The 20,739-nt window shown below is 42.1% G+C and overlaps 1 protein-coding gene across 22 annotated transcripts in view; it reads left to right on the top strand.

Annotated features, from left to right (window-relative positions):
- Nucleotides 1-20,739, top strand: part of LOC121441888 (dystrobrevin alpha-like) — a 349,129-nt gene that overhangs the window by 296,961 nt on the left and 31,429 nt on the right. For 10 of the 22 annotated variants that reach the window (XM_041643231.1, XM_041643233.1, XM_041643229.1 and 7 more), the window contains 5 exons: nt 3,985-4,062; nt 4,592-4,684; nt 12,359-12,446; nt 12,925-13,022; nt 19,262-19,375. In XM_041643231.1, coding sequence (XP_041499165.1) covers nt 3,985-4,062; nt 4,592-4,684; nt 12,359-12,446; nt 12,925-13,022; nt 19,262-19,375 — 471 coding nt within the window. The remainder of the gene's footprint in view (nt 1-3,984; nt 4,063-4,591; nt 4,685-12,358; nt 12,447-12,924; nt 13,023-19,261; nt 19,376-20,739) is intronic. The other 12 variants (XM_041643242.1, XM_041643244.1, XM_041643250.1 and 9 more) reach the window with 5 other exon arrangements.

Below are 20,739 nucleotides of genomic sequence, written 5' to 3'. Positions count from 1 at the left end.
CTCACAGTTTAGTGAATGATTTGTGGAATCTGAAATCTGTTGCAGATACATCTGCTTTCTGCTAGAGAAAATGTTTGGAAAACATTGAGAAGAAGGAAGAAAACTGTGATTACTGGATAAGGAGTATATGTTGAGTTGCTAAAGGGGGCAATGGTTAGAAAGCTGTTTTGGTGGAATAATGGAACATCACAGGAAATACCAACTATAATGAGTTTAGGTGTTTATTGACCATAGTGGGAAGCTCCTTGGAGCTTAGGGGATAAAAATCAATATCCTGAAAAACATCATTATTTCCCAGGTCCTCTAAGACATTAATGTATCAGTTTTAAAGTTATAGTTATCTTTGTGGGCATTGTAACAATCATTAATAATAATGTATATAATATTTTTAAATTGCTGGAAGAGTAGATTTTAAATATTACAGATACACAAAGTAAGAATTTAAAATGTGGCTATGCTAATTTGTAACAGGCTTTCTTTTGGGCCACCGACCATCTCCCAAATCATGACACCGTGACTTATTATTAGTTATGAATGCTTGGTCATTTCTTGCTAGCTCTTATAACAACCTGTTCCTCTTTGTCTTCTTTTTGCCTCCGGTGTTTTACCTTTCTTTTGTTCTGTATGTCCTACTCTGTTTGCCCCATGTCCGGCTGATTGACCCTGGACATCTCCCTCTCTTTCTCCCTCATTCTCTTCTCTCTGACTTTTTCTTTCTGCCCACCAGCCCCACTTTTCCCTCTATTGTCTAGCTGTTCAGTTTTTTATTAGACCAATCAGGTGCCTTAGGCAGGCAAGGTGAAGCAAATGTAACATATCTTTATGTAATTAAACAAATGCAGCACAAACAAATGTAACACGTCTTTAAATCGTTGACAAAGGCAGCAGAAACAAATGTAACACGTCTTTAAATCGTTGACAAAGGCAGCAGAAACAAATGTAACACCCCTTCACATAGTTAAAGTAGTATTCCGCAGCATAAACAAATGTAACTCATCTTTGTCTGGTGAAAATAATATTCCACAACACTAATTAGCTTGATTTAATAATTTTACAGTATACACATACATCAAAACATCTGCCCCTTTCTGTGATTTATTTTTAAAACCAATTTTATGTGTGTGCAGTTGTGCTTTTCAAACATGGCAATACTTAAAAGAAAGGATGCTCTCCTAATAGGCTGAGTGAAAGTATCATAACTTTGACAAGCAAGGTTATCTGCTAGACTATTAAAGAATAAAATCTGACTTAAATGTACCAGAGATTTTACTATCTAAGAGATAGTTGGTATATATTATTGTAAACCATAAAATTTGATCTTAATTGTAATGTACATAATTCTGATGTGATATCCATACATTCATTTGTACAGAGGGTCCAGCCTTCTGCAGGTCAGAGATGCTGGAAACAAGATGTAGGGTCAGAGAGAAAAACATACAGATTTCTTTCTGAGGGACAGAAGTTTCACTTCTATTTCATTTTTCTTCCTGTTGCTCCCTCTATTCTTTTCTGTACCCCGATATTTCCCTTCTTTCTTTTTCCTGATAACCCCTTCTACCTCTCATTCTACATCTTTCCTAGTGTTTTTCTTCTAAAATCTTTAGTTTTTCCCCTTACAGCTTACATATCTCGGCAAAATCTTTCAAGCAATCTAAAAATTACAATGTGGTTACATTCTGTTTTTTGAGTGAATGATTACAATGAACACATGCATAAAAACAACATGTTTTTATATCCCTTATGTGACTAAACATTTTTCATATTGCAGGTGAAAAACAAATTACCCCCCAAACCCACATACATTCATATCCAAGCTAGGATTACAGATTACACAGTGTAAGCAAGCAATGTATTTTTCTCAGCCAGTCCTTTTACTGGAAAGCTGCTTTTTTGCAGTTACAAAGAAAGGGTCAATTATTTTATTATTTATCTTAAATGGTAATATTATTAAAAAAATCTTAAAAGAATCACAAATATAAACTTTTATTTATGAAAAAAATCAGTCATCTCTACTTTAAATCCTCAAAGTGCATATCCACTCATAAACAGTTTTTCTATGTCAAGAAGCTGAGGGCAGAAATGGGTACAAGGAATTAGTTAGCAGCCAGCAATAGCCAGGAGCCATTGCTTCGTTCCCTGACCTCAATGAGTCCCCGATTTAGCTATTCAAAGTGTGCCTTTTTAAACTTTAAATTGTTCCTCAAGATTTTCTACCTCAAAACTATTAACAAAATCATCTTAACCTAGTCTTCCTAGCAATCTACATGTCTAAATTCTTTCTAAATAGGTGGTGGTTACATCACTAATCCGCTCCAGCAACAATGATAGGAAAAAGTCCATGATAATTATTTTAAGTACCACTAACACTGCCCAGTGAGAGGTTAAAATTTTCATACAACCCATAGATATGAGGGATGCGGTGACCGGGAAGGCAACAATCAGAGCTGTGGGCTCAGCAACAGCACGAGGTCCTCAGGGCACACAGTCCTTGGGGCTTTGCCTCTCCAATGTTCACTCAGGTATGGCTTTGCCAACCACCCAGCCATGTTCCATGAGTTCCAGTTCTGACTATTGCTCCTCTCACACAGCCCCCAACAAATTCCTATGTTTTTATCATTTCACTATGACAGTTTATGTGACTTTAATTATTTTGTAATATCTTGTATGTGATATACATTATGATATATCTGTTCTATATGTACATGATTATAGATGTGACTTAGAACTTCCTGGAAATTCATGGCATCCAATAGTTTAGATCCCAATTATTAAATATTTGTATCTAGAACAGTCCGGTGATAGCTGCATCTTGTAAACACGGATGGTTAATTTTGTATTTTCCACAAATGTGAGGACTTAGTTTTAAGCACATTGACATATAGACTACATTACAAAGGTTGACTTTTAATAAAAACCATATTGAAACCTTAAAAACCTGTCATTTAAAATAGTTAAACAAAGAAATTCTTCTTAATAATATAAAATATCAAAAATCACTTTAATCTATTCATTAGATAGCTATTAATGACTACAGAAAATATCAGCATTTTTTTTTTTTGGTTTTTTGAGACAGGGTTTCTCTGTGGCTTTGGAGCCTGTCCTGGAACTAGCTGTTGTAGACCAGGCTGGCCTCGAACTCACAGAGATCCACCTGTCTCTGCCACCCGAGTGCTGGGATTAAAGGTGTGCGCCACCACCGCCTGGCTATCAGCATTATTAAAACTGCTCCAAAGTGTATTTATTTTTATCTGAAACTTTGCTTTGTAGCTTCATAGCCAAGACCAGGTAACTTACGTCACTGATAACAGTGAAACACATCTGGTATGACAGCTGTCTTTCGGTAATGCTCACATCTGTATTCAAATGTGACTGAAGAATTTAGGGACAATCAAAAAGCATTTTTCTAAAATTGATTTTATTTTTAATGATGCGTGTGGGTGTGTGCCATGTATGAACATCTCCACGAGAATGCTGGTGCCCAGAGAAGCTAGAAGAGCCAGCGGCGCTAGAGCTTCAGTCACAGACAGCTGTGAACCACCTGATAGGAGCAGTGGGAACAAAACCTGGGTCCTCTGAAAAAGCCGCACATGCTTTTAACAGTTGAGCTATCTCTGCAGCCTGGAAGCCAACCTCTTAAGAGACATCTAAACCCCGGCAGGGCTTTATGAAGTATTGGGCCATTTCCTTCACACCCCGGAATAAATGTTAGATGGATTAATGATGTCAGCCATGTGCAATATAAGTGTTCCTTGTTAAGTAAATAGCTGAGGTCAAGTCTGAGGTCACGGTAGCTATTGTGGCTCTCAAATGCTTCTCTTCTCTTAAACTCTATGGAAATCTGGAGACATCTCGAGCTTTTCAAAATCCTAAGCTATCTGTACACATAGAGTGTGGATCTAGACTAGGGCGTGTCTGATGCCAGTTTCTGGTCTCGCTGCGTCGCTGTGTTTACGCTCTTCTTGGCTTTCCCATCTTATTAACTAGCTCTCCTCCCAAGGACAGTGAAGTAGAACAGAACAAAATGCTGGCTAGGGCTGCTCCAGCCTTTCTGAAGGGCAAAGGGTAAGTTCAAGCCAGAGTGTGCTGGGATCCTCGATTAACTCAACTAAAGATGGTGGGTTTTTGTTGTTGTAAGTGGTTTGCATGTGAAAGACGATTTGACCTAGAATAGTGTCTGTCTTATAACTCACTAATGGCACCAAATCATTATTCCAAGAAAACACACTTGTGTTATTACTTTCTCTACTTCCCTTTTTCTTTTATCTTTATGTTACATGACTAATGCAACTCCCCAGAAGATATTTGGTCTTTGCTGTGACATATTTTGATGTGTTTTCCATGCTGAAAAGCTCCTTGGTCTTTGTGGTTAAAGATCTGTTTTCTAAACATTTCTCAGCATGTTGAAAGTGAGTAGAATGAAGTAGCGGATTGCCTTGTCTGGTTTTGCTGGGGTTTCTCATAGAACGTCACAAGGTAGTCTCCCTTTACCTGCTTGGTTTTCTGAGTGCTTTTCCTACCACAGACTCACTCCTATTGTGTCTTTATTTCTGTTCACCTCTCTTAATACTTCTTTCCTCCTCCCCTCTTTTAGGATACAGTACAGCCTGAATGTGGCAGACAGGCTAGCTGATGAACATGTTCTCATTGGGTTGTATGTCAACATGCTCCGGAACAACCCATCATGGTTAGTGCAACATGGTTAGGCTTAGCTGCCAGGCTGTCCTTCCAGAGAGGAACAGCCTGGGTTACTGACAAGCAGTCTTGGCAAGGGGTTAGAGTCCTACAAGGCAAAGGTGAACCAGGAACTTTTCACCTAGTTCAATTAAACAAGTCTTTTGTGGTGCTGTTCTGAATACATCCCAGCCCTGCATCACAGAGTTCTCATCCTTGCTTTGTCTTAGCTAAAGTGAGAACTGGTGTGAACAGGGTCGATGATAACCGTCACCATGTAGTAATCACAGGAATCAGAGGCCCACCAGAAGGTTCTAGTCCAAGTGTCACGTTACTGCAAGAGGGAGGTGGTTCTTACTTCAAGGGTATGAAGCTGATCTGAGAAACAATGCTTTATGCATTTCAGATAGAAGCAAAACATCAGAAACCAGCAATCATTTAGCAATGATGGCATGGGAAAAATTGTCTTTTAACAGTTCTCTTACTGACAAATATATCAGTGTAGCCATCCTGATGAAGCCTGCTTTCAGGTCACAGGAAATGTAAGGTCCAGTGTTTGCATGAATCTAGTGTTAAGATAAAAGTATTTGCAAAGCTTTTTTCTCTTTTAATTGTGATATGAGAGACTGATTAAAGTTATTTCTCTTAAATAAATATTCATTTGAAATTTGAATGAAAGTCAAAGCAGACTATATTCTTATTGCGTGCATGTTCCAATTTGGTTTAGACTACCATTACAAATGTAATTATTCGACAAATTTTTTACAAACATGTTAAAAATTCCAATTTTGATTGAACTGAGAACCTGTAGGTTTTGTGGTGTTCTAATTATTAAGAGAAGCTATGGGCTCCGTCCCCATAACTTGGTTTATACATCCAGTACAGCAGCTCCTTTACCTTTTCTTTATTGCAAGGCTTCTGTTTTCGTGTCTCTTCTTTTCGCTGTGCCCAAATACCTGCCCAAAACAGCAATTTATTCTAGCTCACTGTTTCAGAGAATGTAGTCTATACTCACTTGGAACCGTGTTGCTGGGCCCATTGTGAGACACAATAACATGGTGGCACATAGCATGCAGACAAATGGGAACACAGGAAGGGGTCTGCGTAAGGTAAAGATCCCATGGACCATCTACTAGTGGTCTAGCCCCTCCAACTAGGCACCACCCCCTGCCTTTCATCATTTCCCAACAACAACATCTTATGAAGCCATCAAGGGTTAATCCATTCATTGTTTCAAAGTGTCTAGAATCTAGCTGCCTCTGGAAATATCCTAACAGGTACATCCAAGTGTCCTTCTCTGCTATGAAGGTTGCAACAAAGAAATCTCCAAAGGGAAAAGCTTAGAATTTGTAACTTCCCTCATTTTCCCTACTCAAGTGATTAATTTTATTGACCCTCTGGTCACTTTAGACCATAGGAGCTGTCCAGCAAAAACACCTTACATCAGCTTGGGGAAAGTCAGGAGGGGTTTGCATGATATAAAGCAGGCCATAAGGCTTGACCAGTGAGGCAGACTCTGTGGGAATCGCTGCCTCCATGTTAAAGTTTGTGTCCTTATGAAGCAACAACGTCTTCAGATTGCTCATAACTTCCTCCTTTTCATTTGCATTTGGTCAGGAGTTAGTATCGTAAGATGCTGGCGCCTGTCGTGATAATAGAGGTGAGACAAGGATCTCTCACCGGTGCAGCCAGAACCCTTTGCCCTCCGTTATGGTAGGCTAGAATGCTGTGTGATAACAAGTGGTAGCACTTGCCTCGTGGTATCTTCCCTGGTCAAGCTCTATGTACATGGCTACTCCTCATCCTGAAGGTAAGCCCACAGAGTAAATAGACTCATTCCCATTAAAAATAAGATGTCATTTTAGGGATATTATCCCTTCTCCCCCATCACACGACTGCTTGCTAAGTAGCAAGCAGAGATTTTAAACTTTGCCCATCCCAGTCCATAACCACTATGCTGCATCGCTTCTTACAAACCCTAGTCAACAACAGTCCTCCAGACAGCTCCCACGGAGAGCACCTCCATCTAGCTGACAACCTCCATGTGCCTGCTTACCCAATCTGCATTTCTTACTATACTATTTTACTGATAATAAAATGTAGTCCACACCCCTTGCTAGTCTCTGCAAGGAGTGAACTCACCAGGGCAATATAGAAGAGTTCACCCTGGTAGTGAGGACAAGGGCGATCTGGCAGACTGACCAACCCTGCAACCACCCAGGCCCAGAATGAAAGTTACAAGTTAGCTCACCCCAACATCCACCCCATCTGTGATCTGCTGGAGCACATGAAGGGACCAGTCCTGCAGACCCAAAGCTGCAGGATCTCCACAACACAGGGCAACAGCAGGATAACCAAGAGAGTCACAGTGAGAACCCAGCATTGACAGAGTAGCAGAAACCAGAGGCTTCGAGCCAGACCAATGACTCTGTGCAATGAACTCTTGCCAGTAAACATGTATGGACAAAAGGGTTTACTGTGTGATTCACTGTCTCACTACAGCTTCCATGATGAGATTGATTTTCCCTTCTCTCTCCCTTTTTTCCTCTTAAATTTTAATTTATTTATTTGGTGGGGGTGCTGCAAGGGCAGAGTGTGAATGTGAAGGGACTGGAATGATACAATGAATAAATAGAAAGAAAGAGAGAGAGAGAGAAAATGTGAGCTTAATGTAAGGTGTAAGGTGTGATCCGGGTTGAATGCTGGTGAGGGCTTGCACTCGGATTTCTGACTCAGGAGCCCTTCCCCTCTCCACCCTTACTGAGATGGAAGGAGCCCTATATCAACTACATAACACAGGGGAAACTGGCTTGCTCATAAATACTCTGCTTCCAAGTTAAAGAAATTCTTAAGCCAAACAAGTAAATGGCAACTCAATGAAAATGCCTGGCAGCAGAAGGATTTATTTTGGGGGGAGGGGGGTACCAGCTAACAAAAAAAAATGACATGGAGAATTATTAATTATAAAATTTCAGCCTATAACCTAGGCTTGTCCCATTAGGTCTTATACTTAAATTAACCCCCTTCTGTTCATCTCCGTGTTATCAGTGGCTCGTGGCTTTTATCTCTGATTCTCATGACTTTTATCTCTTGCTGCCTCTGGGTGGCAACTTCCCCTTGCTTCTTCTCTGAGATCTCTCTGTCCCCAGAAGTCTCACCTAAGCTCTTCCTGTCTAGTTACTGGCCATTCGGCTCTTTATTAAACCAGTCACAGTGACACATCTTCACACAGTGTTGTAGTGAGGAGGTGAGCAGGCCTGCTTTTGTCCTGCCCTGCTCCTGCATAGCTAGCTTTACACCCAAAATAACAACACAGAAATTGTATTCATTTAAACACTGCCTGGCCCATTAATTCCAGCCTCTTACTGGCTAACTCTCACATCTTGCTTAACCCATTTCTAATGATGTGTGTAGCACCATGAGGTGGTGGCTTACCAGGAAAGATTCAGCATGTCTGACCTGATGGCTGGCTCCATGGCGTCTGACCGACTCTGCTTCTTTCTCCCAGCATTCTTTTCTGTCTACTCCACCCACCTAAGTGCTGGCCTATCAAAAGGCCAAGGCAGCTTCTTTATTAACCAATGAAAGTAACACATAGACAGATGACCCTCCTACATCACAGTCTGAAGGAATACTCCACAACACAGGATGCCTTCCTGATTGTTTTTAGCACTGTGTGGTTTGTAAGGGCCTTCTCCAGTGAGAGAGGATGAGTCTCACAAGGAAATACACTGAGACCTTGTACTCTCTTCCCTCTCTAAAGTTTATCAACTACCAGGACATACCAGTGATTTATGGAAAATATCTCTGGCAGGCAGAACAAAAGATTGAAAACAAATCCGGGACTTCTGCCTCTACCCACAATTGCATCCTATACACCTATTGTTTGGATGGCTTAGTATGTCACTCAGAACTCTATAAGGGAAAGTTATGGTGGCCTATATCTCTAACCCCAGAGCTGAGGGACTCTGCAAAAAACATAGCAAAAGGCCGTCAACTGGAACTTGTGTCCCGATCAGTTACTGCCTCTTGGTTAGATTCCTGGTCCCCTCTAACAAAGTTACAAGTGGCTTGTTCTTTTTCTTGAGTACCAGAATTGTACATTATACTACAAGTAGATTTATTGCCTACTGCCTTTGTAATGCAGCTGATTTTAAATCGTCTCCCAGGGCTGGGAATGTAGCTCAGTTGGCAGAGTGCTTGCCTAGCATGCATGCATCTTCAGGGTTGATCCCCAACATTACATAGATTAGACATAACAACGTTATAGTCCTAATGCCCCCCAGAAGTGGAGACAGAAGGATCAGAGGTTCAAGGCCATGCTTAGCCTATCAGTGAGTTTGAGGCCAACCAGGGCTACCTGAGACCTTGTCTCAAGAAAAATAGAACAATAAAATAAAAAAAGTTTCACAATATATTATGTTGTGGGAACCTCTTCTTGAAGGGTACCAGTCATGTGAAATTAGCACCTCTGGCTTATGACTTTATGTAACTTTAAATGTTTCTTTAAAGGGCTTGTCTATAAAGGTAGCCATAGTCCAAAATTAGTAGGGTATTGGGGCTATAATAAATAAATTCAGAAGAAGATGCAATTCACTCCATAACATGCTCCAACCCAGAACCCACTTACCCTATATGTCTATTTTTAATATGTAGGCTAAAGAATGATCGATATAACTTTGTTTATAACTTACAAGTTGTGAAGTTAGGGTCTTAATAAAGGAGTTTGGATACATTCTTAAGAGAGGCCACTGTGACAATTTCTATTGCTATAATATAATAACATTGTTTCAGAAATTTCTGCCTTTTCTTTGCAAACCACTCATTCAAAAGCCCCGAGAATAAACTTCAAAGCTTAGCTCTTTCCCTCCCCATTCATTAGTCATATGAAAATACTGCTCAGGCCCTAGGATTGCTTCGTTCTTTTCTACCTCAACTCTCCTATGCTCACTGTCTTCTAGTTTCTTCGACAGTACTGTCTATTCATAACATTTTGTTCTCATCTACTGGGAAAATATAGGATAAAATCTGATTTAAAAAAAAAAAAAACACCAGCAGCAAGAACAAAAATCTTTCAGGCTGGTGAGATAGTTCAGCTGTTAGAAGTACTTGCCACCCAACTTGATGACCTGAGTTTGATCCCAGAAATCCACTTGGTATAAGGAGAGAACTGACTTCAACAAATTGTCTTGTGATCTTCACGTGTGTGCTGTGGCATGTATGTGGACACACTTGCATACAAAGACACACGCAGACACACACACATGCACATACAGACTTACACTTTTTTAATCTTCTACTTAGGAGTTATAATACTTCTCGGTATATAACCCATTAACTGCTTACATTTTGATAGAAGAACAGCACATCAGTCTTGATAAACATCTTTAGTGTCTTTTTCCAAACAAATAGGAAAAAAAAAGCCTATTCAGAGAGAAATGAAGTATTTCTTCTAAGAATTACATCATAGTTTTCACTGACTGCCCCACGCTGGAAGTCAGGCCCACCCATGCCCAAAAGAATCAAAGAAATGAAACATCTGAGTTCCGAGAAATCTCTGCAAAACTTCAGTTTAGAAAGCCCTGACTGGGTGTCAACCAAGATCCCAGGAAAGCCATCTGAAATCCCTTGTAAAAGACTCTGATTGTGCCTTTAAGGTAGAAATTGAAGACCTTTCAAAACAATGGCTCCTTCCACTCCAGAATGCAGCCAACAGAGCAGTACTACCCATTTTAGTACAGCGTCATCTTGTAGGTTACTGACTGTAGTCTTCAAATGAACAGTTAGCACTAGAGAAAGTGCTAGGGTTGGTATTTATTTTAATGATCTACGGGCTATTTATCATTTATTTTCAACTGTATGTAACTGATGTCTTGTAAAACTGGAATTTATCAGAAGAGCATTACCGGTGTGTAATTTGAACATCCTGAAAGGCTCGTGCAGGCTCATGTATCATTTGTATGCAGAACCAAGCAATGTATCACCCCAGTGCTCATTTACACCATGTTGGGCGAAGAAAGGCCCGGGGTATGAGTTATTGCTTGTGAGACAGAATCTCATATCTTTATGGCTTACATTGCCAGGAGGCTTTTTTATATAACCTTCATACTTTATTTGCTTGCAGGTCATTCATAATAAAAAAAATACTTTTACCATGAAGTTTTTTATCAAGGATTTTTTATTACATTTTTATCAAAGCACTCACATGAGTTCATGACAAAGTCATTTTCAAGCACTTAGATGGATGGTCGTCTTGAGCTCAGAACACTGGGTACTTTAACCTGCACAAACTTTGTTGAATTAGGCAGCTATCCTCTAACATACCAGTCAGAAATGACAGATATGTTAAAATCAAACTAAATGCTCTATTGATAGGTTTGTAAGAAGAAACGCGGCCATCTGAGTCCTACATAATGCAGATATTACCTATAGGCACACATCTGCTTTCAAGCATTAGCTTTCCATAAGTCATTCTGGCTTATTCTGTTAAAATTTATGTTCAGTCAGCATTGTGATTGATATTATACATCATATGAATTCTGCATTCTAGAATTTTCTTGTGTCAAGAAAATGCCTGTAAAATATCGAACAGTCAAATGTTCATAAAACAGTATATTTTATTTCTGGTATGCAGATGATTTATTTAAATTGTTGGATTTTCTAGATTGTTCTGCTCAGAGATCTTCTAAAACCAGAAGTATCATATTCTGAAACTTCATTAAAAATGCAGATTCTCGGTTATACCCCCCAAACTTTGACCACTCCCACCCCAAACCTTAGCCACTCCCACCCCAAACCTTAGCCACTCCCACCCCAAACCTTAGCCACTCCCACCCCAAAACTTAACCAGCCCCACCCCAAACCTTAACCACTCCCACCCTCAAATCTTAGCCAGTCCCACCAACGCCGGTAGAGAGCTCAGATACTAAAGTTTCACATCACCAAGCTGCCAATTTCTTCTGTTTATTAACGTCAGTAAGTGAAGACCAAAGCACGGAGAGGAGATTACGTAAGGCAGTGAGCGCCAACAGGCAGGAGTCACTGGATCAACAACAACGATACAACTGGGTCTTTGCCCTTCCTGTTCCCTTCCGTATTTCTAATGTTGCCACCTTTTGACATGAGCTGTTTGTAAAATGAAATTAAAATGTTAAAACAATAAAATTTAATTAAAGAGAAAGTATTCTTATATCTGAAACATCAAAAATGTCACATCACTTCTCATAGGAGCCATTATTATTATTATTATTTAATTGATATTTTACATACCGATCCCAGTTCCCACTCCCTCCACCTCTCTCCCCACACACACTGTCCCCCCCCCCCAATCCACTCCTCAGAGAGGGTAAGGCTTCCCATGGGGAGTCAGCAAAGTCTAGCACATTGCTTTGAGGCAGGACCAAGGCCCTTCCCCACTATATCTATACTGAGCAAGGTATCCCTCCAAAGAGAATGGGCTCATAGAAGCCTTCTCAATACGATAATTGAACTGACTGGGCAAAGGACTTACTATTGATCTTCCCAGCCACATATTAGATCATGAACCCAAGTTGAAGATCATTAATCTAAGAGATATTTGAGAGTTTGAAAATCTTTGTCATTGAAGTGGCCAAAGCCCCTAGCAGTGATAAGAATACATCAGACTCTCAGGGGCCTAACAGTCTCCTGTTTGCTTTGTTCTCTATAGTATGCTTGAGAGTTCAAACCGGCTTGATGAAGAACACAGGCTGATCGCCAGGTATGCGGCACGCCTGGCAGCAGAGTCCTCCTCATCCGTAAGTAGAACGAAAGGGCAGCCCTGTTGGCCTCCAGCATCACTGAATTTCAAAAGCCCCAGTCCATTGTTATCATTAAACCTGGTGCTAATTAACAAGAAAATTGGTGTTTTTTCCCTTGTTCTCCTCTTCGTTGCCATAATTATGATGTCTTGGTAATTAATTCTCAGCTTTAAAAATATGCTAGCCTAAGGAACCAAGCCTCTGCAATAGTGTGGCATGCCCAACTGGAAGCCCCACTCCTCCCTCCTCCCCTTTACCCAGCCTTGCTCCCAGATGTGAGAACCTGAGGAAGGGCTGTTTGTTTTCCATTGTGCAGCTGCACAGGAGATCTGCAGAAGAGTTTGCTCTTAGAATGAAGAGCAGTTTAATTTTCTGTTCTTGTCCCCGTCCCACCCTTCTCTGCATACCCATGACTTTATCTCACATGTGAATTAACATTCCTCATATTAAATAATGCCAACTCCGTGTTTTTCAGCAGCCGACTCAGCAGAGGAGTGCTCCCGACATCTCCTTCACCATCGATTCAAATAAACAGCAAAGGCAGCTGATTGCAGAGCTAGAAAACAAGAACAGGTAGGGCTTGGGGACATGTACCTCGCGTGTTTGGAGTTTCCTTACATGCCTATTTAAGGGAGGATACTGAGGATACTGCAAGTCTGTAGAGCTTCGTTATAAAAGTTTGTGTGTGTGTGTCTGAGTCTGTGCCTGTGTGTGTATGTGTGCATGTGTGCATGCATGAGTATGTGCATGTTGTGTGCCTCTGTGTGTGTCTGCGCCTGTGTATGGGTGTGTATGTTTATGTGCATGTATGTGTCTATGTGTATGTGTATCTGTACATGCCTTGTGTGTGAGTGTGTATGTTTATATGCATTGTGTGTCTATGTGTGTTTGTACACGCCTTGTGGGTGGGTGGGTGGGTATGTGGAGGTGTATGTTTATGTGCACGTATGTGTGTATTTATGTATATGGGTGTATATTTCGGAACCATCAAGATGATTAATGTTGGACAACTCTGGACAGAGCTCATTTCCCCTTTTTCTAGTTTTCTTACAAGCTGTAGTTCAGGAAGACCTTCCAGAGTATGAGGTAGAATATATCTCTGTTGCTTAGGGATGAGCAGGAATCCCATCAAGAAGTCTTCCTATAGGGTTAAAGAAACTCTCAGGGTCGCATCACCATCCTCCCATCGTCCATTCCAAAACATCTCTTCATCATCAGGTTTATCTCCGCTCAACCCAGATTAACACCAATGATTCTCTCTGCAGCACCTCCCCCAAATCTACCACTGTGTCTCCTCCACCAATGACCAACCAACCTGCCATTTTTGAAACATAAATTATATCATATTTTTCCCAAGACAAAACCATGTCTTGATTTTCCATGACATTTGGATTAAAACCCTCTCCTGTCATCATGGCAGGCAAGGTGCTAGCTCCCTGGAGTCCTGAATGCATTTTCAGCATCTGTGCCCATGACCTTCACACTCCAGCCTCCTGCGACTCCTTTCACTTCCTAATAGCCCTCCCTTCAGCCTAGGGAGTTTTTCTGTGGAGCTTTGCAAGATAGTCCCTCATCATTATCAGGGGCATCACCCTTAAGACTACTTCGTGTGTGTGTGTGTGTGTGTGTGTGTGTCCATCCTCAATGTCTGAAATAATCCTACTTATGCCTCCACTTCTTATTTTAACCCCACTTTCCATGAATGAAATGGAAGATCTCTAGGAACAGAGATAGTGCCAAAAACCCACATGGGCCCAGGAGTGTACCTAAAATTATAGTTGCTGGGTAAATGTGTTTGAATGAGAAAATAACAAGTAGCCAAAGCTCACACCCAGTTCTGAGTAAACTCATCACCGAAATTTGCCCATTCTATATATGCCTTGGAACAATAAAGAATGTCTCAGTCCTTTATCCCATTCTTACTGCTGATATCATATTTGATGTGTCAGTGGTGAAGGGGGAAACATCATTATTTCATGCCTGTAGAGTTTAACCTAAAATGTTTGGAGAAATGATCAAAACATCCTTTAGTATATTGCACATAAGAATTAAGAGGCTTAGCACAATTTCATATGTTTCCTAATAAACACTCCCTTGGTTGAATTGTCTCAGAACCTGGCTATCATCATCAGGAAGCCACAAACCAGAGTGGAGGTGCTGTAATAACTATGACATCATGACTTCACGGTCTTCGAAATTACTTCTCTCTTGTTGTAGGAGCTGCGGGCCGCTTCCCACCGCTCAGCTCCCTGCCACCAGCTAGCCTTACCCGAAATAATTACACAGAAACTGTATTCTTTTAAACACTGCTTGACCCATTAGCTCCAGCCTCTCATTGGCTAATTCTCACATCTTGATTAACCCATTTCTAATAATCTGTGTTGCACCATGAGGTGTGGCTTACCAGAGAGATGCTTAACCTGTGCCTGTGTTGGGTGGGAGAATCATGGCGATTGCATGACTCAGCTTCTTTCTCCCAGCATTCTGTTTGGTCTACTCCGCCTACCTAATTTTCTGTCCATCAGGGCCAAGCAGTTTTCTTTATTAATTAACCAATGAAAGCAACAGATAGATACAAGACCCATCTCCATCACTCTTTCCTGACCCCACCCCCCAGGCAGATGTTAATTACAGGGTTTCTCTAATTTACAATGGGGTGGGAAACAAGAATCCAGGAGGGAGAAAGAAGAGGCACTGTGAAAAAATTAGACAAGAGGAAAATAGAGCCATGGATGTCAGGATTTGCTCAGGGTAGTTACCAGTTTGTAACATGCTATCTGGTTTATTTAACACTTGTTACAGATGGCGTGGGAAAACAATTGTATGGGATCACCGAAAGCATTGATGAATGGATTTATTTAAAATGAGCAAAGACACCTAAAATCCATGCAAGGGAATAAAGGGGAAGAGTAGAGGAAGGGAAAGCCATGTGGGGGAGGGGCTGAGTGGGGACAGAAGCCATGAAGAAAGCATTGAACAAGCCAGGCAGCTGAAGGCTTGAAGCCAACAGTGTGAAAGAGCCAAGTGGACCCACAGGGCCCCACTGGGTGGCTGCAGGAAACCGGGGGGCCATGGTTGGTGTTGGACCCCGAACAGTACACAGAAAGAAGGAAAGAGTACTGCACTCCAAAATTCCCAGTTCCTCTGGAAACCTGAGCACATATGAAAATTGGAATTCAAAAGAGTTTATGCTCAGTAACAACGTCAACTTACAATATGTGCTATGAAAGGTTTTTCCAAATGAGCTAATCTGGAATTAATAAATTAATTAATATGTCAGTGAGTGAGCCACTCACGAGATCAATGAAGGAGCTAAGAAGATGGCGAGGAAGGCAGGGAAGCAGTTACCTTATGGGACAGTGAGCCCCATGGCTGACTAGACATCGGGCAAGTGGAAGCCACTCTCAGCCCTTTCGTTCAGTCAGTTGCCAACAGGCATCACCACACACACACATCCCTTCTCCAACCTTTAGTCCCTCTCCAGGGCACACACACTGTGGCTGCTAACCAGGAATTAACCATCCACCCAAATCTCTGATTAATAACGTCCAACCCAGCTTCCAGGTGACAAAAGCAAGAAAACTACCATTTGCTTTGGGTTATTAAAAACAGAGCAGTGGCGACATGTGTATTTAGGGAAACATGCACTGTTCTTCTTCCAGCTCAGCCCCCGCAACCCTGCAAGCTGGGCACAATGATTACATCATTTGTCATATAAATTTATATTAAAAAGTAATGGATCCTGTCACCCTCCTTTTTCCACTGTGATCTACTTCACAATATCACTGTGATGCAAGTTTAGAGGGTAAGTGTATAGAGGTGGAGAGTTAGTTGGACATGTCAAGATAGTGAAATTTGGCCATGAACGACCAAAGAATTACAGGAGAAATTACAAATAATCATTGAGAACTACTTGCCAGAGTAAATCCAAAGGAGTCAGATTAAGGGTAAAGTAGAAGTACCAGTATCTAAGACTGTCCATAAGGCACGGCCAAACAGAAATTTGTGCTGTAGTGGCAAAGAGTGGCCGTCAGACAGGTGATAAGATGTCTACATGTTTCTGATGGAGGAATAGCAAATTAAACAAGCAGAGAGTGTTTTCACAGGGCTGAGCAGATAAGGGGAAAAGTCCAATGGTAAATGGAGGATGCCAGAAATGGCGTTAAAATAACCAGTGCAGAAGATGACTAAAGAAAGAATAACTCTTAGCAGAATTGTTTCCAGAAATTCCAGCTGAGGGTACTGCTCTCCTGTCCTGTCTGCTTTCCATTACGGACTCCAGATCTTCCAGTAACAATCTTAAGACAGCTAGACTCCCTAATGGATCACTTTTCTGTTACTCTTGTCTGATACAAAGGGAGTGGGAAAGAGGAAAGGAACGTCTGGGCCGAGACTGGTGTCTGTGTAGCATCAGGAGGACAGGTCAAACCCAGCCTGAGATCCACACCCTTCAGACCCTCTCCTGTGCCCTTTATAGATGGGGGACAAAGCGTTCACACCCCCACTAGCCCATAAACATTTTATCTAGGCTGCTCCATTCTCCTGCCTTTTCTCCTCTCCAGAGCACTTCTGTTTGTGGCCTGACCCTCTGCTTCCCCGTTTAACCAGCCTTCTTCTGGGTCTGGTCCTGGTTCCACAGTCAGCAGCAAGTGCTGTAAACATTTGGACAGCCCTGTCTGGGCCTTGACACCATCTCACTGCCTGTCTCTGGGTGTTTTTATTGTGCACCCATAAGTGCATATTTATAGACCTGAGAGAGATAGAGAAAGGGAGAGGGAGAGGGGAGGTGGGGGAGGAAATTAGAGGAGGAGAGGGCAGGGGAGGGGAGGGGTGAGAGGAGAGGAAAAAAGAGGAGAGGGGTGAGGAAAAGAGGGTGAGAGGAGAGGAGGTGGTGGGGAGAAGAGGGAGGGAAAGAGGAGAGGGGATGGGGAGAGGAGGAGGAAGGAGAGGAGAGGGGAGGAGAAGAGAGGAGAGGGGAGGAGAGGAGAAGAGAGGAGAGGGGAGGAGAGGAGAGGAGAAGGGTGGGGAGGAGAGGGAGGGAAAGAGGAGAGGAGAGGGGAGGGGAGGGGAGGGGGGAAAAAGGAGAGAGGATGGGGAGAGGAGAGGGGAGAAAAGGAAAGGAGAGGGGAGGGGAGGGGAGGGGAGAGAAGGAGAGCTTCATCCTGCCCTCAGGCATGTATCATTCCTAGAATTCCCTGCCCCATCCCTAAGGACCAGCTCATCCATCCTAAACTCACCCCTTTGAACGCCCACTAGGTTCCACTCCTGCAGTGTGGAAATTCACTCATTTTCAGGCTCAGCTCTCTAGCTCCCTAGGAGCCCTGAAGAGCGGCAGTAGAAGGAGAAAAAAGCTAAGAACACATAGATCCGCCCTCTTCTCTTCCATAAGGAAGATGAGTTTCCATCAAAGATTCCTTTAAAGAAATATTTCTACCTCGGAGTTTCAGGGAGAAAACAAAGGAGGGTCAGGGTCCAAACTTTTCACCATTGCCAGGAAAGGTGGGCTGCACTCCTGATTCTCAGATATCTGTGCAAAACTGCAACCACCCTACTGTGTTACAGAACAGTCCGGCTTGACCTAAACTGTCTATTTTTCGGTACCCCTTACCTGACTTAGAAAATCTGAGACTCCCAACAGGAAAAAAGATGCTTACCTGCCTAATTTAATCATTATTCATTGTATGCATGTGTCACGTTATTATGTTACTCCATAAAAAATGGACAATTTTGTATCAATTTAAAATTTTGAAATGCAGAAAGCCATCCCACCCCCCCACCCCCAATTTGCTCAGCAATTCTGTTCTCCTTTCTCGGTGTTTTTACTGTCTTACTGGCCCTTAGGCCTTTTGTTGAGTAGAAACTTGACACTTCCGTTTCCAAGAGTATATAACTAATAATTCTACTTAATGGCTTCAAATCTACTTACACAGAATTTGCTGTGCACAGTTGCATGTCACTAATGGCCGGCCTAATGCTCACCCAAGTGCCGGGCATTCTAGCATCAATAATACACTGACAGATCTCACTGCCTGACCGAGGTTCCACCAATAGCTCTCTGTGTCATGGGATCAATTACGATGAATCCTTCTAAGAGCCTTTCCCTGTAAAGCTGCCTTCTTTGAGATTCATTGTTAAAGCTGAAGATGGAAAGTAAAAAAAAAAAAAAAAAAAAAAAAAAAAAAAAAAAGACTTCAGGATTTCTCTAATGATTTCAGCAAGAATTGTTTCCACTCAGTAAAAGAATAGGATATTTATTTTTGTCAAATGAGCATCATTTATGCTTTCTTCTCTCTCAGGCACCTCTCATTTGATATTCATGGTGTTTTGTGGTGTCAGATTATGATCATAAATAACAGGAGATACCAAACATAACACTCACTAATGTTGATACCACAGCATTGTATGACTTACCAGAGAGGATAGGTCCTAGGAATAACACCCAGCAGCACACTGCACAGCCTGCATGGTACATGTGTGCCATCCAGACTACATAGGTGCAAGGCATCCCCAGGCCGAGGAAGGTCAGATCTGTTCTTAACCTCAGGACAACCCCACTTCCCTCTGTTCTGCAGCCTGCTGTGCTCACATGTTGGGGTCACAGACAATTCCACTTCTCTCTGTTCTGTGGCCTGCTGTGTTCACATGTTGGGGGTCACAGACAACCCCATTCCCTCTGTTCTGTGACCTGCTGTGTTTACATGTAAGGGTTACAGGACAACCCCACTTCCCTCTGTTCTGCCCCCTGCTGTGCTCACATGTTGGGGTCCAGGGAAGCACTAACACTAGTTCTTCTCTTTCTCCTCTTTCCCAAGAGAAATCCTACAAGAGATCCAGAGACTTCGGCTAGAGCATGAGCAAGCTTCTCAGCCCACACCGGAGAAGGCCCAACAGAACCCAACCTTGCTGGCAGAACTGCGACTCCTCAGGTAAAAGGAAGACCCATATTTCCCCAGGGAACATAATGTTAGAGATGTTTTTAATGTGTCTTGTGGACGGGTCTATATGCATGCATACATATATATTGTTTATGGGTGCCTTTGTGGGGAGTTGAGGTTAGTTGTCAGGAATCTTTCCATCATGCCCTGCCTTACATATGGCAGAAGTGTTCCTCGCTTGACCAGAGCTCACCGCTAGGGCTGCTGTGCCCAGCCAGCTTGCTCCCAGGATGCCCTGGCTCTGCCTGAAGAGTATTGAGGTTACCAGTGGGGCACCATGCCCACCAGACTTTTATGTAAGAGCTGAGATTATGATATCTGGCTCTCATGCTTGTGTGACAAGAGCTTTACATGCCGAGCCATGGCCCAGCCCCAGCCCCACCAATGGCAGAGCTGGCCCTTTACACAGCACTGAACCAGCATAGCTACTAATTGTTCCAATAGATCACACTTGATCACTGAGATTTGGGCAACTTTGAGAAAACTACTTTTTTTTTTTAACTAGACACACAGAAACTGACAATGTGTTCCTTAGATCAAAAGCAAAATATCTTCACAGGAAAAAATAAATGTTCCACTTGGCTGTTTTTAGTCATTTGCTCTCTCAGACTATGTACATTAAAACCAAACACATAAGCAGCTAAATAAACATTGCAGGTTTCTAAATCGAGAGATTTATATATAGCCCACAAAACAGAATCTGATTTTCTCTAAATCATGTCTTCCAAAGAGTCATGCTTTGTGGTCTGTAATCCTAGCCAATATAGATGCTGAGACAGAAGGACCATGTGTTCAAGACTAGCCTAGGTCATAATGGGACCTTGTCTTGATTTTTTTTAAGATGACACAATTAGCTCCCTGGTAGAACTCTTACACAGTACACATGAGTACTGGGGTCTGAGCCTCAGAATCTCTTTTAAAATAGGGGCTGTGTGGGTGTTCTTCCATGGATGGGGAAACCTTGTCTTGTCTAGTCTGTCACCCCTGGACATCTGAGTTGGGAGGGACTGTAAGAGGTCATGACTACTTTCTGGAGTGCGCAGCCTTCTCAGGCAGAAAGCTACAGTATTCTGTCTAGGATGAAGGCTGCAGTTGGTCGCACTACTGCTGTCCTACAAAATGCAGGTATTATTGTAGGTTCCTCTCCTGAAACTGATTTGGCACAATGCCTTGGATATGACAAGTATTCAGGTGTATTTATGAAACAATAACAGAGAAGAAAATTCCCTCAAGGAAGACCATACTTATCTTTCACAAGGAAGCTTTGGCTATGAAGAATTCATGTTCTTATCCTTTGGTTTATGTGTGAATCTACTCCATGTGCACCTATAACTCTGTGATGTATAGTTTCTGTA

Source organism: Microtus oregoni, unplaced genomic scaffold (assembly GCF_018167655.1).
Source record: "Microtus oregoni isolate MIOR12 unplaced genomic scaffold, Mior012 000082F_ref0000272, whole genome shotgun sequence".
NCBI classification, from domain to species: domain Eukaryota; kingdom Metazoa; phylum Chordata; class Mammalia; order Rodentia; family Cricetidae; genus Microtus; species Microtus oregoni.
The sequence above is the reverse complement of the archived record's forward strand: the minus strand, read 5'-3'. Positions and strand labels throughout refer to the sequence as shown.